The 21860-nt window shown below is 41.5% G+C and overlaps 2 protein-coding genes across 15 annotated transcripts in view; one reads left to right on the top strand and one right to left on the bottom strand.

The window, feature by feature from the left end:
* Positions 1-519: 519 nt before the first annotated feature.
* PIERCE2 (piercer of microtubule wall 2) lies at positions 520-7987 on the bottom strand. Of its 7 annotated transcripts, none has more exons than XM_048867568.2 (3): positions 7906-7987; positions 4264-4430; positions 520-1117 (listed from the first exon to the last, which is right to left on the bottom strand). In XM_048867568.2, the coding sequence occupies exon 3, from the start codon at positions 1106-1108 to the stop codon at positions 755-757; it is 354 nt and encodes a 117-aa protein (XP_048723525.1). In that variant the 5' UTR covers positions 1109-1117; positions 4264-4430; positions 7906-7987; the 3' UTR covers positions 520-754. The 7 variants fall into 7 exon arrangements, with proteins under 7 accessions (XP_048723525.1, XP_048723521.1, XP_048723524.1 ...); XM_048867564.2 differs by lacking the exon at positions 7906-7987 and adding an exon at positions 7588-7753; XM_048867567.2 differs by lacking the exon at positions 7906-7987 and adding an exon at positions 7039-7508.
* Positions 7897-21860, top strand: part of CCPG1 (cell cycle progression 1) — a 55919-nt gene continuing 41955 nt past the window's right edge. For 5 of the 8 annotated variants that reach the window (XM_048867550.2, XM_048867554.2, XM_048867551.2 and 2 more), the window contains exon 1: positions 7931-8030. Coding sequence is in view for 1 of the 8 variants with exons in the window: in XM_048867553.2 (XP_048723510.1) it covers positions 8384-8435 (52 nt within the window). In the remaining 7 variants the exon portion in view is untranslated. Of the gene's footprint in view, positions 8054-8291; positions 8436-21860 lie in introns of those variants that run through there. The other 3 variants (XM_048867556.2, XM_048867559.2, XM_048867553.2) reach the window with 3 other exon arrangements.

The raw sequence follows: 21860 nt of genomic DNA on the forward strand, positions 1-21860 counted from the left end.
TTCTAGTTGATCAGTGTGTTTATCAGATCCACTGGCTGTTATCCTGACCTATGCAAAATACTTTCCTCATGTTTTGTGCAGAAAGTTTACCACTGAACCTCTTCTCCATGCAGAACTGTATAGTCCCAACTCCACTTTATGCAAAAAAGGTTGGGAACAGCTTTAAGGTTTTGACTTTCCTCAACTGTGGAAGGAGTTGCAGAATTTGTCTCTGCGTAAGTTGCACAGTACAAATTCTAAGACTGAAGCAGAGCACAAACCTGTTAAAGGACAACCTACTCACATCAAAATTATTTTGAGACAAATTCTGCACTCACTTACCCTATTGGCTTCCTTGGGGTTGCAGGTGGTGGAAATATTGGCAGGATTTGATCAATTTAAAAAAAAAAAAAAAAAGTCTGGCCTTGTAACACGGGATCTGACACTTGTTTTGAACATTAATCTCAAAGATCTATCCTCTTAAGTGAATTTCTGTTGCACTTAGCTCTTTAATGTACAAGAAGTGTTGTGTTTAACATATTCATTTAAAGAGAGATACTTTATTCATGTATGGGTTGATGCACAGAAATGTATTAACAAATACTCACTTAAAATCCTGTTTACTACAAGGATCAAAAAAGTGTTTTACTGTAATACGTATTGCCACTTTACTCCCAAAATGGACAACAAAAATAACAGCCCTCCATTTTGTTTTCCCAAAACTAAAATGAGTAGTATTTCAGTAAATACGTGAGAAAAGTAAGATAGTACAATTTTACAGAGTATGCTGCATATTTGGGTAGTCATATACCCTACTTCTGTCAATGGCAGTGTTTATATAGTTATGTTGAGTCAAACCACAAATTAACAAATGTTTTGTAAATGTTTCATCTTGTGGATGGTAGGTACACGGTACCATTTGGGAGGTAGGTGGTATAGCACCATATTCACTTGAAGTTGTTTTAAACAGTAAAAGCTGAGGGTTTGTCAAGAAATTGTTGGTAGTGAGTGTCTTTGGGTCCAACATACAGGAAAACACAGGATTGCCAGGATTTGCACAGGAAGGCAGTTGAACAGATTTGATTTTCTCCGTGTTGGTACTTGATGGTAGCATCTCAGCAGAAGTCATTTTCTTTTCCTAAATAAGAGATAATTTTGATGAGTTTCTTCTCTTTATAAATAACAGGACAAAATTAATATTTCAGTTAGATTCATATTAAATCATTGTTTTTATTAAACAAACAGATATTAGGAATCTGATCACTACATAAGTATATTATTAGTTTAATTACTTGTGTATGGAAAGTAATGTGTTTCTTGCAGAAGAAAGCTGCAGGGGAAAAAAAGCCATGAAACTAAAAGGAATTTTTCCCAACTTTCACAGAATTTTGTTGTATGCTTCTGCAGTGCATTGTACAGGTCACTTACATATTATTCAGCTATTTACCTGGATCCAGTTACTTTAGTGGTGTGCTATTTTAAAGATGGTAAATAGGTAAGCTCCAGCAAAAAGTGGCACAATGAAAAGAGGGTTATGTAGCATGCGAAACCCATGCTTAGATTCAGACTCATTCTTTCACTCAAATTTATAATACCTTCTTAGTGGGTTAGATTTTTGGGAAGGAGGAATAATAATAACACAGCATGTTACAGCTTCAGTATAATAATTCAGAAAGATTAATTTGCACAGGGGAAGGGGCTAAACAATGCTGCTTATATTTGTGGGAGAAGGGGCATTTTGCATAATTCTAAACGTTGTCCTAAAGTTTTACATTTATTTTTAAATGGCTTGATTCCAAGTAAGTGTAATTTTAGAGTAGTCTAGTAATTTACTGATACAATCCTCTGTGTAGGCACTGAAGTGAAGGAGCAGCTAATTCACATCTTTGTTTCTACTGTTTCTAGTTTTCTGTCAGTTTAGAAGGGCTGCATTTATAGTTTATATTGTGGAGGGCCTATTATATTGGAGGGGGGATAGAATTTTTTTTCAAATGAAATTTTAGAATGTGTGGAAAATTGCAGAGACCTGATAATCCTGGAATATTTTTTTTTAAAATACCATACCTTAGTCATATCCGTGGACATAAGTTTATTTGTGAAGGCTCCGTTCCACAGTAAAGAGTACTCCATAGAATTAAATAATCAGTAATTGTTCATTACTAACAATTATCAGATGTGACATGGTGACTATTGTCCTGGGTAGCCATTTGCTTGAATTATAGCATTCACTAAAGTTTAAATATATCTAGCATTAGTGTTCTTTACCGTTTCATAAAGAAAAAAAATTGTAGATATCACTGTGGAACATTGGGAAGAAATCTTTTCCCTTGAGACTGAAGGTTGGGTTCAGGTTCCATACACCAGTGGTTTTCAAACTTTTTTTCTGGCAATCCAGTTGAAGAGAATTGTTGATGCCCGCGACCCAACGGAGCTGGGGATGAGGGGTTTGGGGTGTGGGAGTGGGCTGAGGCAGAGGGTTGGGGTGCAGGTATGAGGGCTGTGGAGTGGGGCTGGGAATGAGGGGTTCAGGATGTGGGAGGGGGCTCTGGACTGGGGCAGGGGGTTCAGGTGCGGGAGGGGGTCAGGGCTCTGGGCTGGGGGTGCAGGATCTAAGGTGGGGCCAGGGATGAGAGGTTTGGGGCGCAGGGGTTGGGGCATGGGCTTACCTCCGATGGCTCCTGGTCAGCGGTGCAGCCGGGGTGCAGAGGCAGGCTTCCCGCCTGTCCTGGAACCGTGGACTGCGCAGCGCCCCAGAAGTGGCCAGCAGCAGGTCCGGCTCCTAGGCAGAGGCACATAAGCGGTTCCATACGGCTCTCGCCCTCAGGCGCTGCCCGCTGCCCCAGCTCCATTGCCCGGTTCCTGGCCAATGGGAGCGCGGAGCCGGTGCTTGGGCAGCATGCAGAGCTCTGTGGCCCCTCTGCCTGGGAGCCGGACCTGCTGCTGGCCGCTTCCGGGGTGCAGTGCAGTGTCAGAACAGGTAGGGATTACTAGTTTTTACTGGCCGGCTGCCAGCAAGGTGACCCAGTGCCTTGCATTCCAGGTCACAACCCAAAGTTTGAAAACTACTGCTATAGACCCTTTGTCTAATCCTATTCTGATTCTATAATTCGGAACTAGACAACTGCTAGACGTGGCAGTCCTTGGATGAGCTATTCTAACCAAGATCTGATGTGGCTGTCAAAGGTGAAAAGTTCCCTCATTTTTTCAAATATGGCATAAGATTGATGCCTTGCTGAGATTTCCAGCTTCACTAAAACAGTCTAATCTGTGTATGCATTACTGCTTGGCTCAAGACAGTGTGATGTGGAGGAGGAATGAGCACAAGGTCCAGCGTCAGGAGGCTTAATGCTGGTTCTGCTATTGCCTTGTGGCATGGCTTGAGCAAATAACTTCCTGTACTTTGTTGTGCTTCCTCATCTGTAAAATAGGGATATTAGTGTTTACTCAACTATTTCACAGTGGTGTTGCAAAGATTAGGCCTTTTCTACACTCTTGAATATCCTTTATTGGAGACATTTTTTTATTTCAGAAGGTGGAGAAAGCTACTAGGGGAGAGGCTGTTCTAGATTTGATTTTGACAAATAGGGAAGAACTGGATGAGAATTTGAAAGTGAAAGGCAGTTTGTATGAAAGTGATCATGAAGTGGTAGAGTTCATGATTCTAAGGAATGGTAAGAGGGAGAACAGCAAAATAAAGACAATGGATTTCAAGAAGGGAGACTTTAGCAAACTCAGGGAGTTGGTAGGTAAGATCCCATGGGAAGCAAGACTAAGAGGAAAAACAATTGAAGACAGCTGGCAGTTTTTCAAAGAGACATTATTAAGGGCACAAGAGCAAACTATTCCACTGCGTAGTAAAGATAGGCTTAACCAGGAGATCGTCAATGATCTAAAAATCAAAAAAGAGTCCTACAAAAAGTGGAAACTCGGTCAAATTACAAAGAATGAATATAAACAAATAACACAGGTATGTAGGGACAAAATTAGAAAGCCCAAGGCACAAAATGAGATCAAACTAGCTAGACACATAAAGGGTAACAAGAAAACATTCTAAAAATATATTAGAAGCAAGAGGAATATCAAGGACAGGGTAGGCCTCCTTACTCAATGGGGGGAGGGGAGTGGGACAATAACTGGAAATGGTAGAGGTGCTTAATGACTTTTTTGTTTCGGTTTTCACCAGGAAGATTGGTGGTGATTGGATGTCTTAACATAGTAAATGCCAGTGAAAAGGAGGTAGGATCAGAAGAGACTAAAATAGGGAAAGAACAAGTTAAAAATTACTTGGATAAATTAGATGTCTTCAAGTCACCAGGGCCTGATGAAATGCATCCTAGAATACTCAAGGAGCTGACTGATGAGATATTTGAGCCATTAGCGATTATCTTTGAGAAGTCATGGAAGACGGGAGAGATTCCAGAAGACTGGAAAAGGGCAAATACAGTTCCCATCTATAAAAAGGGAAATAAGGACAACCCAGAGAATTACAGACCAGTCAGATAAACTTCTGTACCTGGAAAGATAATGGAGCAAATAATTAAGCAATCAGTTTACAAACATCTAGAAGATAATAAGGTGATAAGTAAAGGTCAGCATGGATTTATCAAGAACAAATCATGTCAAACCAACCTGATGGCTTTCTTTGACAGGGTAACAAGCATTGTGGATGGGGGGGAAGTGGTAGATGTGGTATATCTTGACTTTAGTAAGGCTTTTGATACTGTCTCACATGCCCTTCTCATAAACAAACTAGGGAAATACAACCTAGATGGAGCTACTAGAAGGTGGGTGCATAACTGGTTGAAAAATCGTTCCCAGAGAGTAGTTATCAGTAGTTCACAGTCATGCTGGAAGGACTTAATGACTGAGGTCCCACAGGGATCAGTTCTGGGTCCGATTCTATTCAATATCTTCATCAATAATTTAGATAATGGCATACAAAGTACACTTATAACGTTTGCGGACAATACCAAGATGGGAGGGGTCGCAAGTGCTTTGGAGGATAGCATTAAAATTCAAAATGATCTGGAGAAATGTCTGAAGTAAATAGGATGAAATTCAATAAGGACAAATGCAAAGTATTCCATTTACGAAGGAACAGTCAGTTGCACACATACAAAGTGGGAAATGACTGCCTAGGAAGGAGTATTGTGGAAAGGGATCTGGGGGTAATAGTAGATCACAAGCTAAATATGAGTCAACAGTGTAACACTGTTGCAAAAAAAGCCAACATCATTCTGGGATGTATTAGCAGGCGTGTTGTAAGGAAGACATGAGAATCATAGAACTGGAAGGGACCTGGAAGGCAGGACTAAGTATTATCTAGACCATCCCTGACAGGTGTTTTACCAACCCGCTCTTAAAAATCCCCAATGACAGAGATTCCACAACCTCCCTAGGTAATTTAGTCTAGCACTAAAGAAGTAATTCTTCCGCTCTACTCTGTGCTGATTAGGCCTCAACTGGAGTACTGTGTCCAGTTCTGGATGCCATATTTCAGGAAGGATGTGGACAAATTGGAGAGAGACCAGAGAAGAGCAACAAACATGATTAAAGGTCTAGAAAACATGACCTATGAGGGAAGACTGAAAAAATCAGATTTATTTAGTCTGGAAAAGAGAAGACGGGGGGGGAGGGGGAGGATATAACAGTTTTCAAGTATGTAAAAGGTTGTTACAAGGAGGGAGAAAAATCTTTTTCCTTAACCTCTGAGGATAGGACAAGAAGCAATGGGCTTAAATTTTAGCAAGGGAGCTTTGGGTTGGACATTAGGAAAAACTTCCTAACTGTCAGGGTGGTTAAGCACTGGAATAAATTGCCTAGGGAGGTTGTGAAATCTCCATCATTGGAGATTTTTAAGAGCAGGTCAGACAAACACCTGTCAGGAATGGTCTAGAGAATACTTAGTTCTGTCATGAGTGCAGGACACCGGACTAGATGACTTCTCAAGGTCCTTTCCAGTCTTATGATTCAGCAATCAATGGCCAGCACTAGGCATAGGACTCAATACCAGTGCAACTAAGTATAACTAGACAAGGACAAGCTGGGGTTTGCATCCTTCATTACTGACGTGGGGCTACTCCTGAGTGTACAGAGGCCTGAATATCTATCCAGTGATTTGAACATGTATAAAATCATATCAGTGCAAAATTGCTGCCTTTATAAGAGAATATAAGGGTTGCCACATTTACTTTACCAACCTTTTCTAACTGGTAAGTGTTATATGAAAGGTAAGCTAAGTGCTGATTTTCTATTTTATTTATTTATTTTTAAATGCATGATAACAGACGAATGACTCTAGAGAAGAAAACTACTGAAATGCCAGTCCTATGAACTTTTCTATACTGCTGTTCTTCAAATGAAGTTGACAAAAGGATAGTTCCCCCCCCCCCACCCACCAAGGCGTGTGTGTACTAAGGATTCACTTGCTGAACTTCTGTATTTCTATAAACAACTGTTTTGCTGTGGAGTTTAGATAGGTGGTTTAGTAATTTTTTTTCAGAGAGAAGGCAATTTCTACTGTTTGAACTGACAAAACAGATCCCTTGTCAATATATTTTTAAAATCTATATTCTAAATTTCTCAAGTGAAAGGTTTGGTGTTTTCTTTGATTTCCCTTTTCTAACAAGTATGTAACTTGCATATTAACTCCTGCCTACCATTCACAAAAAAAGCCTTACCAAAACAAGACACTCTACTGTACACTTCTCCCCCTAGGGAGAGGATGAGAGAACATGTATGACAGATGTTAGTCATGTGGTTTAATGCATGACGGGAGGGTGTGCTGATACTATGGTGATGTAAGAACTGATCCAGAATTGTATTCATTCATTTTGATGAAATAAGTCATTCCAGCCTGGTGACCTTTAGAGGTTCAGCTGACCTTTAGAAAAGCTCTGTGTAAGCTGAAAAGCTTGTCTTTTACCAACAGAAGTTGGTCCAATAAGTTATTGCCTCACCTTGTCTCTCTAACATATAAATTCACTGGTTTAGATTAAACTTTAGGTGTAAGTGGGATACTGTCAATTTAAAAAAATCCTGAATAAACCATTAATTTACCTCTGTTGCTAATACAATGGTAGATTAAAACTGACAACACTTATCACTAATCTTTTTCCTTGTTGCATTCCTTTCAGATGAGCCAGTAAACTGGCATGAAGTCTGTAGTTTACACAGCCACTTTCACTGTCAGGTTCTCCGAGTTGCATTGGCTGTTTAATATCCGTGCCCGCTGACTGGCACTAAAAGTAAGTGCATGGGAATGTCTCGTCTCCTGATCCGATTTTGTACATGCCTGCTTTACGTAACAGGGTTATTTTTATCCCTTTCTTCCCCATCTTTAAAATGCCTCCCAGGAGCACAGCCGGGACTTGGTGAAACAGCCAGGACACGACACGGACTTTACCCTCTCCTGCCTCCTCCAGCTGAGAAATGCGGCCTGTGCCTCTGGCTCCGGCGCTGCGGCGAGCCGGGCACGGACGGACAATCGTTTACAGCGCCAGGAGTGGGGCCGCGGCCTTACCCCACCTCTCAAGTTCTGAGACTTAACAGGCGCCAACTACCCACCGCGACAGGTCGGGTCGGCGCGCGCGCTCTGCCGCTGCTTACCACGGTCCGCCTCAGCCTGGCCGCCGGCGCCGCTGCTGCTGCTGCCCAAGGCGCTGCAGCCGGCTCTGGACAGTGGCCCCAGCTCCGCAAAGCTCAGGCGTTGGGGGCGTGCGGCGTTGCCATAGCACCAGCCCCTCAAGGAGCCGCTGACGGTTCCTTTGTTGACAAGCCTCGTTGCCCTTTGACCTCTGCGCCGCCGCCCCGTTGCTGCCTGGGATCGGTAGTTCCCCTCGGGCTCGGCCCGCAGTGAGTGAGCAGCGAGCGGACTACACTTGCCAGGGTGCTGGGGCGCAGTAGCAATGCGCAGGCGCCGCTTACCCCGCTGCTGGTTGTTTGTTGTTTTGTGAAGGCATCAGGAGCTAGCGGCGCGAGCCCGTGGCGCCCCCGTCCCACGTCCTTGGCTGGCTGCGGCGGGGGGCGCCGCGCCGGGCCCGATCACTCAGGTACGAGGGGCCGCTCGGTCGAGGTGGGCGGCAGGCGACTCCTTCCTTCCTCTTTTCGCTCGGGAAGCGCATCTCGGCTTGTCCCTCAGCCCATGGTGCGACTGCGCCACCCGCTCCCCACTTGGCTCCCTAGTGACAGCGCTCCTCGGGGGGCAGCCCCTTAGCTCCCTGCCCGGGAGAGCGCTGCGCACCCCCAGCCGCCTCCCCCTTCTCCTCGTTCGGGCCCGCTGTCGGGGGAAGGGCCCTTTCGAGAGGGAGCTGCGGGCAGGGGAGCAGATAACGGGCGGGGCGCTGGTTTCTGTGCGTGAGCGAGAAGGGCCCCTGCTGGCCCCAGGCTGCCTCTGGGTTAGGACATGCGGCCCGGGTTTGAGAATCGGGAGCAGACGGCGTGGCTCGAGGCAGCGGGTTAGTATTTAAACGTCCGTGCTGTACGTGGGAAGCGCGTGTTTGGGCAATACCCATGTAATGACACGATCACTTATGTAACTATTCTTGCTGCCCTTTGCTATGCTTTGTAAGGGTAAATGTCAGCTTTTGGGAAGGGGGGTTCAGGATGAAGACAGCTAAGCACCTCTGCTGTTGGCAAAGGGCAGGGCCATCAGAGGGAATCCCATGGTTTTACTACTCTGTGGTGGGTGCTGGGCACTCTTTCTGGAAAACAAATTTCCTCTGCCATGTCTGCCAAATAGTGCTGCTTTTACTTTAGTCTGTTTCATCGTGGTAACGTTTAAATAAGAAATGGAATAGCAGGCCCCCACCCCCTTGGTGAATGGATATATACGTGTTTGTAGCATTTTATTGGGGATTGGTCCTGCTTTGAGCAGGGGGTTGGACTAGATGACCTCCTGAGATCCCTTCCAACCCTGATATTCTGTGATTTACGGCTGAGTGCAAGAGGATCTTGAATTGCTCACTATATTGGTCAGTAAAAGGAGACACTGTTTTATTACTTTAATACATCTTATATAGTTCAGTCAGATGAGAAATTGGCTCTTAGATCTTCAATATTATGCATTATGATTTCCCAACTTCCATCTGTTTCATCATCTCCATACAGGCTTGTGACCAATGAAATGTATTAGATTTCATAAATGATGTGATAGTTTACACTGCTGAATGTTAAGTAAGTTGTTTTGGAACCATGCTACTTTATCTGTAGCCAAAACGTCATACTTATGAGAGAAAAAACAATAATATATTAGTAGAGCACAAAACCAAATATAGAGATTGGTTTTAGTAAAGCAGTGCAGGTGCACAGACAGAACAGTGTGTTCACATCATGCCCTGGGAATTCAAACAACACTAGTATCACGGTACAGTAAGTAAATTAGCATTACAGAATTGTGAGTTGTCAGAAATCTTTTCATCGAAATATGTTGATCTGAGGAAGCAGAAAATAATTGCTATTATAATTGAAGACTGCTTAGTAGAAGTAATATAAATTCGCATGAAGATCCTGCAATAGCATATTTACCTTAATTATTTATTCTGAGACTTTTTTTTGTACATCAGAAATAGGATATTCCTGTAGAACAGAATCCTTAGTTTCCCTAGCTAAAAGTGGAATATAATTAGCTAAAAATAATTACTTTTCACTATTTAGTCATTCTTCTTTGTTAACATTCATTCAGGTCTTTCTGGTCTGACAGGTCTTGTTTCAAGATGGAAGAACTTTGCAGTTATATGTAGAATGGAATTATTATTATGCTGTTTTAAGTTGGATATCGGTTTTATTCCAACACTCAAATTTTGGTGAATTGGACATATAGTATTTTACATTTCTGTTGTATTACCAGTAAGAGACAGAAACCAATAGTTATCAAAAATCTTTATTTTGCACCCTGAATATTTATTCCTCCATTCACTTTAATGGGAGCTGCACATTGTATACAGTGATGTGAATAAACTGTTTTAAAAAGAGACTGTCAAATTTGGTTACAGCAGTCAAGACACTGTCAAATTAAGAAAATAATATTTATATATTGAATAAAATGAATTTCCTTTTACTTGTATCTAAATACTCTAAGATTAAAACTAGAAGAATGTTATTTCTTTCACTCAGTTTTCCTTTTCCTTCATATCTCTACATGCACATACCCATTTCTTTTAATCCTGTGTTAGATTTCATGCCATTACAGGAGCTTTATCTCATGTGCACCCTATAATTACCTCAAATGGCACTGACTCCTGTGGAGTTCCCCACACAACTGTGCAGTTGTGGAGAATGCAGCCAATTGCATCATAACTTCTGCTATGGGGGATGGAGCAGAATATTTTTAAACACATTCTTTCAAGACAGAAGAACCAAGACTCTGGAAGTAGACAAACTAATTTCTACTTAATTACTGCCAACAAAATAGTAAAAAGACAGAAGGAAAATGATAGCTTTGTCATTACTGTGAAAGGTTTGGAAAACCATTACAATAGATTACATTTCTAGATAACCTCAGTTTGTAGACTGGCTGCTAATATAAATAATAATTTTCAAAAAAAATCTTCCGTCCAATTTTTTCAAGATTATGCCCTGTGTATTTTTGTTATATTTTCATCATAAGAAGCTACATATTTTAAAGTAGTTGGTTTTACAAACAAGAGTAAAATTACAGTAGTTTCACTGTTGATACCTTGGATATTGGGGTCTGATCCAAAGCCCATTGAAGTCGGTAAGAAGATGCCAGTTGATTTTATAGGGCTATAGGGGAGATTCTCCAAAGCTCACTAAATTGTAAGCTCTTTCAGGCAGGAACTGTTGTTTAATATGTTTCCTTCACTGCCTATCACAGTGGAGTACCAACCTAGTTGAGGTCTCTAGATAGTATCATAATATAAATGTCAAATAACAATAGTAGTAATAGCTGAATGAAAGACTTGGACAGCTTTCTTAGAAGTTTGTAATATAGTATTGGTAAAACATACCGTGTACAAAGTTTATTTCTGTTTCTGTTATTATAGGGATGTCATCTTAAAAATAACACTGAAATTTATCTATTGTTATAACACCTCAGCTTACTGTAAAATAACCAAAATTAAAAAAAAAAGATTTTTCAGTCTGTGTACTTTGTGCATTTTGTAGCAATTGGTGTATAGTCTTCTTCAGTCTTTCCCCTGTTCACATGAGTCTTTTACTGGAGGGGGAAATACACAATTTTTAAAAATAAGAAAATGTAATTTTGAAACCACAGGAGGACTGGGAGGGTCAGCAGCTATAGAACCTTAAACTGCTTTTAATTTTTTTTTTTTTTTAATTTACTAGATTTCAAGTTGACTGTGTCTCTTTAAGTCAGTGGTTCTCAAACTTTTGTACTGGTGACCCCTTTCATATAGCAAGCCTCTGAGTGTGACCCCTATTATAAATTAAAACCACTTTCTTATATATTTAACACCATTATAAATGCTGGAGGCAAAGCGGGGTTTGGCGTGGAGGCTGACAGCTTGCAACCCCCCATGTAATAACTTTGTGACCCCCTGAGGGGTCCCGACCCCCAGTTTGAGAACTCCTGCTTTAAGTCTTTTAGTATCAAACAGGTCGTGAATGGTAATGGCTGGACAGCTGGGTGTGGAACTTCTCCAGTCTCTCTGGTTTTGGACATTAATACCTTTAAAAGATCTCTTTGAGCAGGTATGTCATGGATGATGATAATAAAACTGCACTAGATTATTTATATGAGCTACTTAGCATTAGGCTGTATTTATGGAAGTTAATACTTTTTTTGAAAAAAAAAAATTAGCAAATACTGTAAACAAGAACACAGTGGCCTTGCTTCTCACGTTCTAAAATGTGATTAATAGCTTTATGCCTCTTATCTGTAATCTAGAAGGGCACATTTAAAATAGAGAGCAAATAAATTGCTATAAAATGTAGTACATTCAGTTGGTCCTGTAACTCCTCCATAAAACTGGCTCTCTGGAATCCACACAGAATTTGGTGTGAGTGTAGGGAAGCTCCCCTCTCCCTTCAAAAAATGTCCTACACAAAGTGTCAGTTTCCTGGAAAATCTGTGAAGTCAAACACATGTATTTCCTTGCTGCTTTGCCATGATATGGGAAATGATTTAGCACATAATTCCTTGACAGTGAAACTTTGAATCAAAGATAATATATGTAAATTTTACTAAAGAGACTTGATTGCAAGAGGCAGTACAACCCTAATCATTCATAATTTTGCTAAATACATTTTTGTCCAATTTTTAAGAACATAAGAAAACATCTAACTTTTGCATGGGAAATGCAAGAAAAACATAAAATATAAAGTTGAATGCAGTGTATGGCTCTTTTCTGGAGTCTTCTGAAGCACATTGTGTGCAGATCTTTTGAGGATTTTTTGTAATTGAAAGAAGTGATATTTCATACAGAAGATTTAAGACCTGATACACAGCATACTTTGGGCACTACATAAATAATATTTCAGAAAATGAGATATTTTCAGAAGTCTAACCACATTGTAGCTGTAACACTATTCTCTCCTCCTCCTTTCCCTGACAGCTTGGCATGTAGGTCTGATGACTATTTGAGAAGGAAATGGATTATTTTATGTAATGTAGGCAGTATAATTAAAATTTGTAACCTTTCATTTAAGAATTTTTTAGAAAGCTTTAAATTATTGCTCAAGTGAATTTTATTTGGTCTAGTCCGAAGGAAGACTTCTTAATCCTATTCTTTGGCGCTGACAGGCTTGAATATGTCAGATAGGTGGAGCTAGCCTCTTTCTAAACCAGAGCCCCAGGCTGAACAGTCTTTTAGGGCTAGAACAAACTTTGTTCTGTGCAGCTCTTTTCCTATCCAGGCTCCAAGGCCAGTTTTAGTCCCAAGCTGAGCAGGCCTCTGTCTAAGCGAAAGACCCAGGCTAAACGGACTATGAAAGTTTGGACAAGTTTTAAAGCTCCTTAATCCTGCTCCCACTTAACTACAGCTAGTCAGCAATTGCTTTGAAACAAACCACTCCCTTACACACTTTTCTCATGACAACAACTTTTTTCAGGCCAACTTTGAACATGAGATGCTCTGTTCTTTATCCTAGTTCTCAAGACTAGATCTTCTTACTCATCTAACTAGTGTCCAGTTTTAATGTTATTTTTTCGGTCAGTTTAGAAACTGAGTCCTAAGTGCTATCTTTCAGAAAAGGTTGAACTGTACTATATAGCAGATGAAAGAACTTAAACTACATTACCATTTTCTACCCACATACACTTCTTTTCATGTTTTCATTCCCCTCATTTGCTTCTTGGTCTAAAATAATAAAATAAGTACTTTAAACAGTATCTTTTTCATTTCCAACTTTTCTTTCATCTGAGTTTACATTCGTATCAGCAGTCTGCTTGTACCCTAAAATTTTGAGGGGTATCTTAATCCAAATTCTCAGTGTCTATGTTGGTTTTCTAACTCAAGTACTAGAAAAGCTAAAATCATGCTTCTGTTTTTAAAGTTAGTGGAATTATCATTTTTAATACAGATTTCTGGATAGTGTCCATCAACTCAGATGATGTCATATTTTATCCGTGCATGGATTAGCAATATAAAGTTTATTTGCAAATAAATAAAGTTGTACATATGCAAGTGGTACTTGAAGTATTTTAAAATAATGTGAAGTTATTAGCAATTTTATTTTAAAACGCTGTATTAAAGAGCAGTCCACTACCTTTTGGCTAGGGCTAGCATCTGAAGGGTGAGGTGGGTAAATACTATTTAGAAATATATTAAAGATCTACTTTAAAAGAAGTTGGTAAGGAAGAATAATGTTGTTTTTACTTTACTTTAAATGAGATTATTGGCAAAGGAACAACAATTCTATTTAGAGACAGTTGGTAACATTACTTTAAATGAGATTATTGGCAAAGGAACAACAATTCTATTTAGAGACAATAATTCCAGGACAGAAAACATTAAGGAGTTATGGTTATATTTAGCTTCTATTAGGTTCATAATGTTTTCTTTCTCTTTAAGTAATAGTTTTCTCAAGCCACGTACTTAGCTTGGAAATTTAACAGTAAAGTTATAACTTGCAACAAACATTACATGGTATGGAAATGCACAATTTAGGGGGAACCAAACAGCCTTAACTCTACTCCCACTGTCCTCCTTTACTATCTAAATGATGAAAGGAGGTGCTTTTTTATTAATTAGTTAGTGAACATGATTTGAAACTCTCCCATTAACACCTGATGTAGACACAATTTAACACCTTTAAGATTGTGTTCTCTGTTCCAGTCATAACCTAGATTCCCACTCCAGATTACAACACCCATAACACAATATTATAGGTGTTACACACTGTGTATACATCAGATGCTAATGGAGTGTTTCAAATCATGCTAGATAACTAATTTATAAAACACATTTTTTTCTTACATTGTGTGTAGGATGGGTAACAAAGCTTAAAACTTAGGCTAATACGTGTTGGAGAAATGTTTCAAGCTAAGTGCGTTAGTTTCCTTAAAATACATGTAGAAAGTACGGAATTTTTTTATTGATTTCCTCATTCTGCTTCCTTTGATAGAAACAGAATATATATGACTTCTTGCCAGGATAACTCCTCTTAAATTGGCACTAGTATGGGGGTGCATAGGCGCCGACTCCATGGGTGCTCCAGGGCTGGAGCACTCCTGGGGAAAAATTAGTGGGTGCTCTGCACCCACCAGGAGCCAAGCTCCCGTCACCCCCCGGCCCATCTCTTCCTTCTCCTCCCCCACCCCTGAGTGCGCTGCGTCCCCGCTGCTCTGCCTACCTCCGAAGCGTTTCCCACCCAGCTGCCGCCAAACAGCTGTTTGGCAGCCTTAGCACACTCCGGGAGGGAGGAGGAGGAGCGGAAATGTGGCGCGCTCAGGGGAGGAGGTGGGGAAGAGGCGGAGCCGGAGTGGGGATTTGGGGAAGGAGTTGGAATAGGGGCAGGGAGGAGGCAGAGTTGGGGTGGGGACTTTGGGGAAGGGGTTGAAATGGGGGCGGAGAAGGGGTGGGCAGGGGCAGGGCCTCATGGAATGGGTAGAATGGGGGCGGGGCCGGGGGCAGAGTGAGGGTCAAACACCCATGGGAAAGAGGGGAAGTTAGCGCCTATGTCGGGGTGTGGTAAACTAAAAACATACACCACCATTTAAGCTAGATTCTAATATGGCTTGAGACACAGACCAACTACAGCTAGCACACAGTTTGATTGAACTCATCTTACCTTACTACATAATTATTTTCCTATATAGTCTGTATTTCCCTTTCCCAATCTATTTACTCTTTTTACATGAAAACAGGAGCTTTTATTCCTCGTTTTGTTCTGCTTCCTTGGTCACTTGTACCTCACTTGAAGTCCTAATCCTTTGACATCACGATTGGTTGCTGTGGTGATGATTATAATGTCTCAGACAGGGTTATGGCTTGTGATACAGGGTTACCCAATCCCAGAGCTTTCATCATAAAAATACATGCACTCCCTGAAAAAATTGCAGTTTGTTTATTTTAACAAAACAACAGGGTAAGAATGGGGAAAAATAATGCACAAACCGTATGTTAGAACTCTCTCCCTCTTTCTTCCCCCCCACCCCTCAAGTAGACCTTGGATATGCTCAGTTCATCCTTTATCAGCATCTTCTGCTAATATCTGCTTTTTTACTCAGACAAGGACTTCTCTTAAAGGGTAAGAGTTCACTTATATTTCCTCTCCGCAAAATCACTAGAAAAAAAGAAATAAAATAAAACAGGTGTACACTGGACAGACAGGCGGTCACATACAAATTTCAAGACCTTATTACGAAACATGGAGACCCTAGAGCTTCATTACAAAACGTCTGTAAGAATTTAACGTGGTCAAAACAATGTAATTGTCCGTAACCTTGGCCCGAGCCAGGGCTGACCTGTTTTTGCTGAAATTTTCCCAAAAATTCAGTGAGAGGCAGACACTTGGCATAGAAATGTTAGTTCTTATGGTTAAAGTTTGGCAAAGTTACAAACCATTGAAAACAGGGTCTTATAGTTATAAATGTTGGGTAACTTTAATTGTAGGTGTTGCTACCTTTAATACACCTGAACATGCAATATATACACACACAGAGAGTTGAGTACTGGACACATGCATACTTTTGCATGCTGAATAATATAAATAAGTAGATCTCTTAATAGAATGATTTTCAAAATCTTAGTAGTCTTCTAAATGCATTTTTGGGGTTTTTTATTTTTTAACATGATGCACATTTATGTAGCATGCAAAAGTATCCATTTGCTGAATACCTTCAACAGTAAGTGAAAAAAGAAAAAGAGTACTTGTGGCACCCTGGAGACTAACAAATTTATTTGAGCATAAGCTTTTGTGAGCCACAGCTCACTTCATCGGATGCATTCAGAGGAAAATACAGTGGGGAGATTTATATACATAGAGAACATGAAACAATGGGTGTTACCATACACACTGTAATGAGAGTGATCACTTAAGGTGAGCTATTACCAGCAGGAGAGCGGGGGAGGGGCGGGGGGGACCTTTTGTAGTGATAATCAAGGTGGGCCATTTCCAGCAGTTGACAAGAACGTCTGAGGAACAGTGGGGGGTGGGGGAATAAACATGGGGAAATAGTTTTACTTTGTGTAATGACCCATCCACTCCCAGTCTTTATTCAAGCCTAAGTTAATTGTATAAAACTTGTACAGATACAGACAGACAGACATCTTCCTTTCCAAATGCAAACAGATGGACATCATACCAAAAGGACTGAAGGTAAAAAATCTATTACAATCTACATACCACACACACTATGCTGACAGCTTGTGCCACACGCTCTCAAAGAAACTGCAGAACCACTTGATTAACATCCTCTACAGCAAACAGGGAAAGATTAAGAATGAGCTCTCAAAACTGGATACTCTCATGAAAGAACAACCTTCCACACTAACTTCCTCGTGGCTGGACTTTACAAATACTAGACAAACCATTTACAACACATACTTTGCTTCTCTACAAAAGAAAAAGGACACTAAACTATCTAAACTATTACATGCCACAAGGGGCCACAACAATGGTTCCCTTAACCCACCCAGCAATATTGTTAATCTATCCAACTATACTCTTAGCCCAGCAGAAGAATCTGTCCTATCTCGGGGCCTCTCCTGCCCCTCCACTCCCACGAACATGATACAGTACAGTTCTGTGGTGACCTAGAATCCTATTTTTGACGTCTCCGACTCAAGGAATATTTCCAACACACCTCTGAACAACATAATAACCCACAGAGACCTTCCTACCAAGACTACAAAAAGAAGAATTCTGGACGCCTCCTGAAGGTCGAAACAACAGACTAGACTTCTACATAGAGTGCTTCTGCCGACGTGCACGGCCTGAAATTATGGAAAAGCAGCATCACTTGCCCCATAACTTCAGCTGTGCAGAACACAACGCCATCCACAGCCTCAGAAACAACTCTGACACCATAATCAAAAAGGCTGACAAAGAAGGTGCTGTCGTCATCATGAATAGGTCGGAATATGAACAAGAGGCTGCTAGGCAGCTCTCCAACACCACTTTCTACAACCATTACCCTCTGATCCCACTGAGGGTTACCAAAAGAAATACACCATTTGCTCAAGAAACTCCCTGAAAAAGCACAAGAACAAATCCGCACAGACACACCCCTGGAACCCCGACCTGGGGTATTCTATCTGCTACCCAAGATCCATAAACCTGGAAATCCTGGACATCCCATCGTCTCAGACATTGGCACCCTGACAGCAGGATTGTCTGGCTATGTAGACACCCTCCTCAGGCCCTACGCTACCAGCACTCCCAGCTATCTTCGAGAGACCACCGACTTCCTGAGGAAACTACAATCCATCGATGATCTTCCTGAAAACACCATGCTGGCCACTATGGATGTAGAAGCCCTCTACACCAGCATTCCACACAAAGGTGGACTACAAGCCGTCAGGAACAGTATCCCGATAATGTCATAGCAAACCTGGTGGCTGAACTTTGTGACTTTGTCCTCACCCATAAGTATTTCACATTTGGGGACAATGTATACCTTCAAATCAGCGGCACTGCTATGGGTACCCGTATGGCCCCACAGTATGCCAACATTTTTATGGCTGACTTAGAACAACGCTTCCTCAGCTCTCGCCCCCTAATGCCCCTACTCTACTTGCGCTACATTGAGGACATCTTCATCATCTGGACCCATGGAAAAGAAGCCTTTGAGGAATTCCACCATGATTTCAACAATTTCCATCGTACCATCAACCTCAGCCTGGACCAGTCCACACAAGAGATCCACTTCCTGGACACTATGGTGCTAATAAGCGATGGTCACATAAACACCACCCTATACCAACCCCTCAGACAGAGACAAACACCTACAAGATCTCTATCAAGCATTCTTACAACTACAATAGCCACCTGCTGAAGTGAAGAAACAAATTGACAGAGCCAGAAGAGTACCCAGAAGTCACCTACTACAGGACAGACCCAACAAAGAAAATAACAGAACGCCACTAGCCATCACCTTCAGCCCCCAACTAAAACCTCTCCAGTGCATCATCAAGGATCTACAACCTATCCTGAAGGACAACCCATCACTCTCACAGATCTTGGGAGACTGGCCAGTCCTTGCTTACAGACAGCCCCCCAACCTGAAGCAAATACTCACGAGCAACCACACACTACACAACAGAACCACTAGCCCAGGAACCTGTCTTTGCAACAAAGCCCGTTGCCAACTGTGTCCACATATCTATTCAGGGGTACCATCATAGGGCCTAATCACATCAGCCACACTATCAGAGGCTTGTTCACTGGCACATCTACCAATGGGATATATGCCATCATGTGCCAGCAATGCCCCTCTGCCATGTACATTGGTCAAACTGGACAGTCTCTACATAAAAGAATAAATGGACACAAATCAGACATCAAGAATTATGACATTCAAAAACCAGTTGGAGAACACTTCAATCTCTTTGGTCACTCGCTTACAGACCTAAAAGTGGCAATTCTTCAACAAAAAAAACTTCAAAAACAGAGTTCAAGGAGAGACTGCGGAATTGGAATTAATTTGCAAACTATATACATTTAACTTAGGCTTGAATAGAAACTGGGAGTGGATGGGTCATTACACAAAGTAAAACTATTTCCCCATGTTTATTCCCCCACTCCCCCCCCCCCGCCACCGTTCCTCAGATGTTCTTGTCAACTGCTGGAAATGGCCCACCTTGATTATCACTACAAAAGGTCCCCCCCACCCTCCCCCGCCATCCCCCTCTCCCTCGCTCTCCTGCTGGTAATAGCTCACCGTAAGTGATCACTCTCGTTACAGTGTGTATGGTAACACCCATTGTTTCATGTTCTCTCTGTATATAAATCTCCCCACTGTATTTTCCACTGAATGCGTCCGATGAAATGAGCTGTAGCTCACAAAAGCTTGTACTCAAATAAATTTGTTAGTCTCTAAGGTGCCACAAGTACTCCTTTTCTTTTTGCGAATACAGACTAACACGGCTGCTACTCTGAAACCAGTAAGTGGAAAGTGTTGCTGTATTTTTGAAACAGCAATAGTGTAAGGTTGTAACTTGATCCATTTTTTTTATTAGTAGCAAATATACTAGTACAGTTGATTACCCAGGGCCACAATTTGAACTGCAATTACTTCCTTTATTACATCTATTGGAACACAACTTCAAATTGTTTACTTAACTTTAGTGAATTCTTTTAATATGTTATTGTGACCTGAGGCATACATCAGGGAGAGAAGACTAGCAGTTCTTCCTGTGCTAACTTCCTGTTTTTGTCTTTCTCTTTTTTTAATATTCAGAGAACTTTTGTCAAGTTTAAGTATATTATCTATGACCTCAGATTTACATATGGTTTCTGGATATTTTTGTTAAATTTGTTCTTGCAGTAATGTGCATTCAGTCGCTTCTGTTGATAAAGCAGTTTATATTGCAGTGGTATAAGTAGCTTGGTGTTTGTGTGTTGTGGATATGTTTTAGTTTTAATTTGATGAATATTTAAATGATTTGTTGTGTAGGGTTTCGGTATGTACATCTGATTGCATTCTTACACTATTCCTGTGTAAAGATTTTTGTTCTTTTAGATATCTTTTTTTAATTGCTATAATATTTTACTAGTTTTGACAATCATTGAAAATATGCATAGTTTGCAGAATCTGTTCATTTAGCAATCTACATTATTTTAGTTTAGTTTGAGAATAATATAAAAAAGGATTTGACCAATTTATGGTATTTAAAAAGTTTGCTACTTTGAAGTTATATTTAGAAGAAATAGTTAACTGTGATACTGGCAAAGTCGTTTGATTAAAAAAGGGATCTCTGGCTTTTTGCTTCTGTTACCACTTGCAATCTAACCCAGGAAAACAAATAGTGGCAGAATAGTTAGTGTGTGGCTCTTTTGGTCTGTATGAAATGAGTTTCAGTTTGCTTTGAAATTGTTGGGTATCTATTCACAGTTGGTTATTGGAACCATTGTTGGCAGTCCCAGCAGGGAAATCAAATGTTTAATGGTCTTTGGAGACTGAGGGCTTGTCTACACTGCAAAGTTTTGTTGCCCAAAACTACCTTTTGGTGACAAAACAGCAAGAGCATACACACTACAATGGGACTTTTGTCACAAAAAAACTGCTCACCCCTACAAGAGACTTTTGTCTTTTCTTCTCCCTTTATTGTTGACAAAGAGCCAGTGTAGACACTGCTGATTGTTTTGTCGAGGGAACTGGGTTCTGCCAATATCCTGCAATGCCTGTGCTGATTGCTCTGCTCAAAAGTGTTTTGATCTCTGCTGCCCTGCAGGCATGCACCGCTCCCCTTTCAAAGCTCTGGGAAGTATCCGTGTACTGTTCTGTTTGGTAAACAAACAAAGAGGGAAGCATTGGCATGCTCCTGTTCTGCCCTGCACTAGGAACGCAGCAGCAGGCAGACTGCTGCTGTAGAGGGAGGGGGACAGACTGCTGTGCTGCTTTGCCATTCCTCAGCACGGAGAGCTCACAGAGCTGCTCACGTTGCTGCTCTCAGCAGCTGGGGGGGCTGTGGGAGAACTTGGAGAGAATCCCAAGATACGGAGAGATCAGCTCTTCCTTCCCACACAGAGGTGTTTGGGTGCCCAGGGCAAAATCTGAAACTGTGCTTCCCTGCTCCAAAAAAATTACCACTGAAGGGAGGCTTTGGGTGGGGGAGTTGGAGAGTGAGCCCATCGCAGTGGTTCCTATCCTATGGGGCTGGACCCAGCTCTCTACTCGGGGTGTTGCAGCTTGGCACAAAGGGTCACAGTGCCACTCATGTTTGTCCTGGCTGCCCCTGGATCATGACAGAGGGGCAGCTGGGCCAAAGCTGAGTGGTGCTTTGACCCTGTACATCTGATCACAGTGCTACTGGGTTTGCACAACCCCTGGGTAGCTCTTTTGCTGCTTTGAGCGGATGTTAGTATGACAGATTAACATGTAAAGTGTTTTTATTATGCATGCTTGATAGCAGCTTTTTCTTAGTGTTCTAATGCGCTCTCTGCACTCTTGAATGATGGGGGAGACTTTGGTCAGCGGGAAGAAAGCGGTCATGGCCCCTTTAAGGGTCCCCTATCCCTGAGGGTGGAGAGACAGGGTGATATCACCTGAGCTAAGGGCTGACTGTAAAAGGCTCCGGGCGGCCGCTTGAACCTGGGGAAGGTGGGATCTATGTACACGTGTTGCTCCAAACAGAGCCCTCCTTCACTGGGATCAGCACACGTGTCATGAGCAGTTATTCATTCCATAGGTGGCATGGTTTCCTGATAGACTGGAGTGGGAAGGCATCCTCTAAATAAGCTGAGGAGTGGAGGTTGGGGCTCCTAATTTGTGGTACAGCTAGGAGAAAACCCTTTTT

Source organism: Caretta caretta, chromosome 10 (assembly GCF_965140235.1).
Source record: "Caretta caretta isolate rCarCar2 chromosome 10, rCarCar1.hap1, whole genome shotgun sequence".
Classification (NCBI taxonomy): Eukaryota; Metazoa; Chordata; order Testudines; family Cheloniidae; genus Caretta; species Caretta caretta.

Excerpts from the sequence above, each read along its gene's own strand:
- PIERCE2 (XM_048867568.2), bottom strand. The coding sequence starts at position 1,108 with ATGACTTCTGCTGAGATGCTACCATCAAGTACCAACACGGAGAAAATC.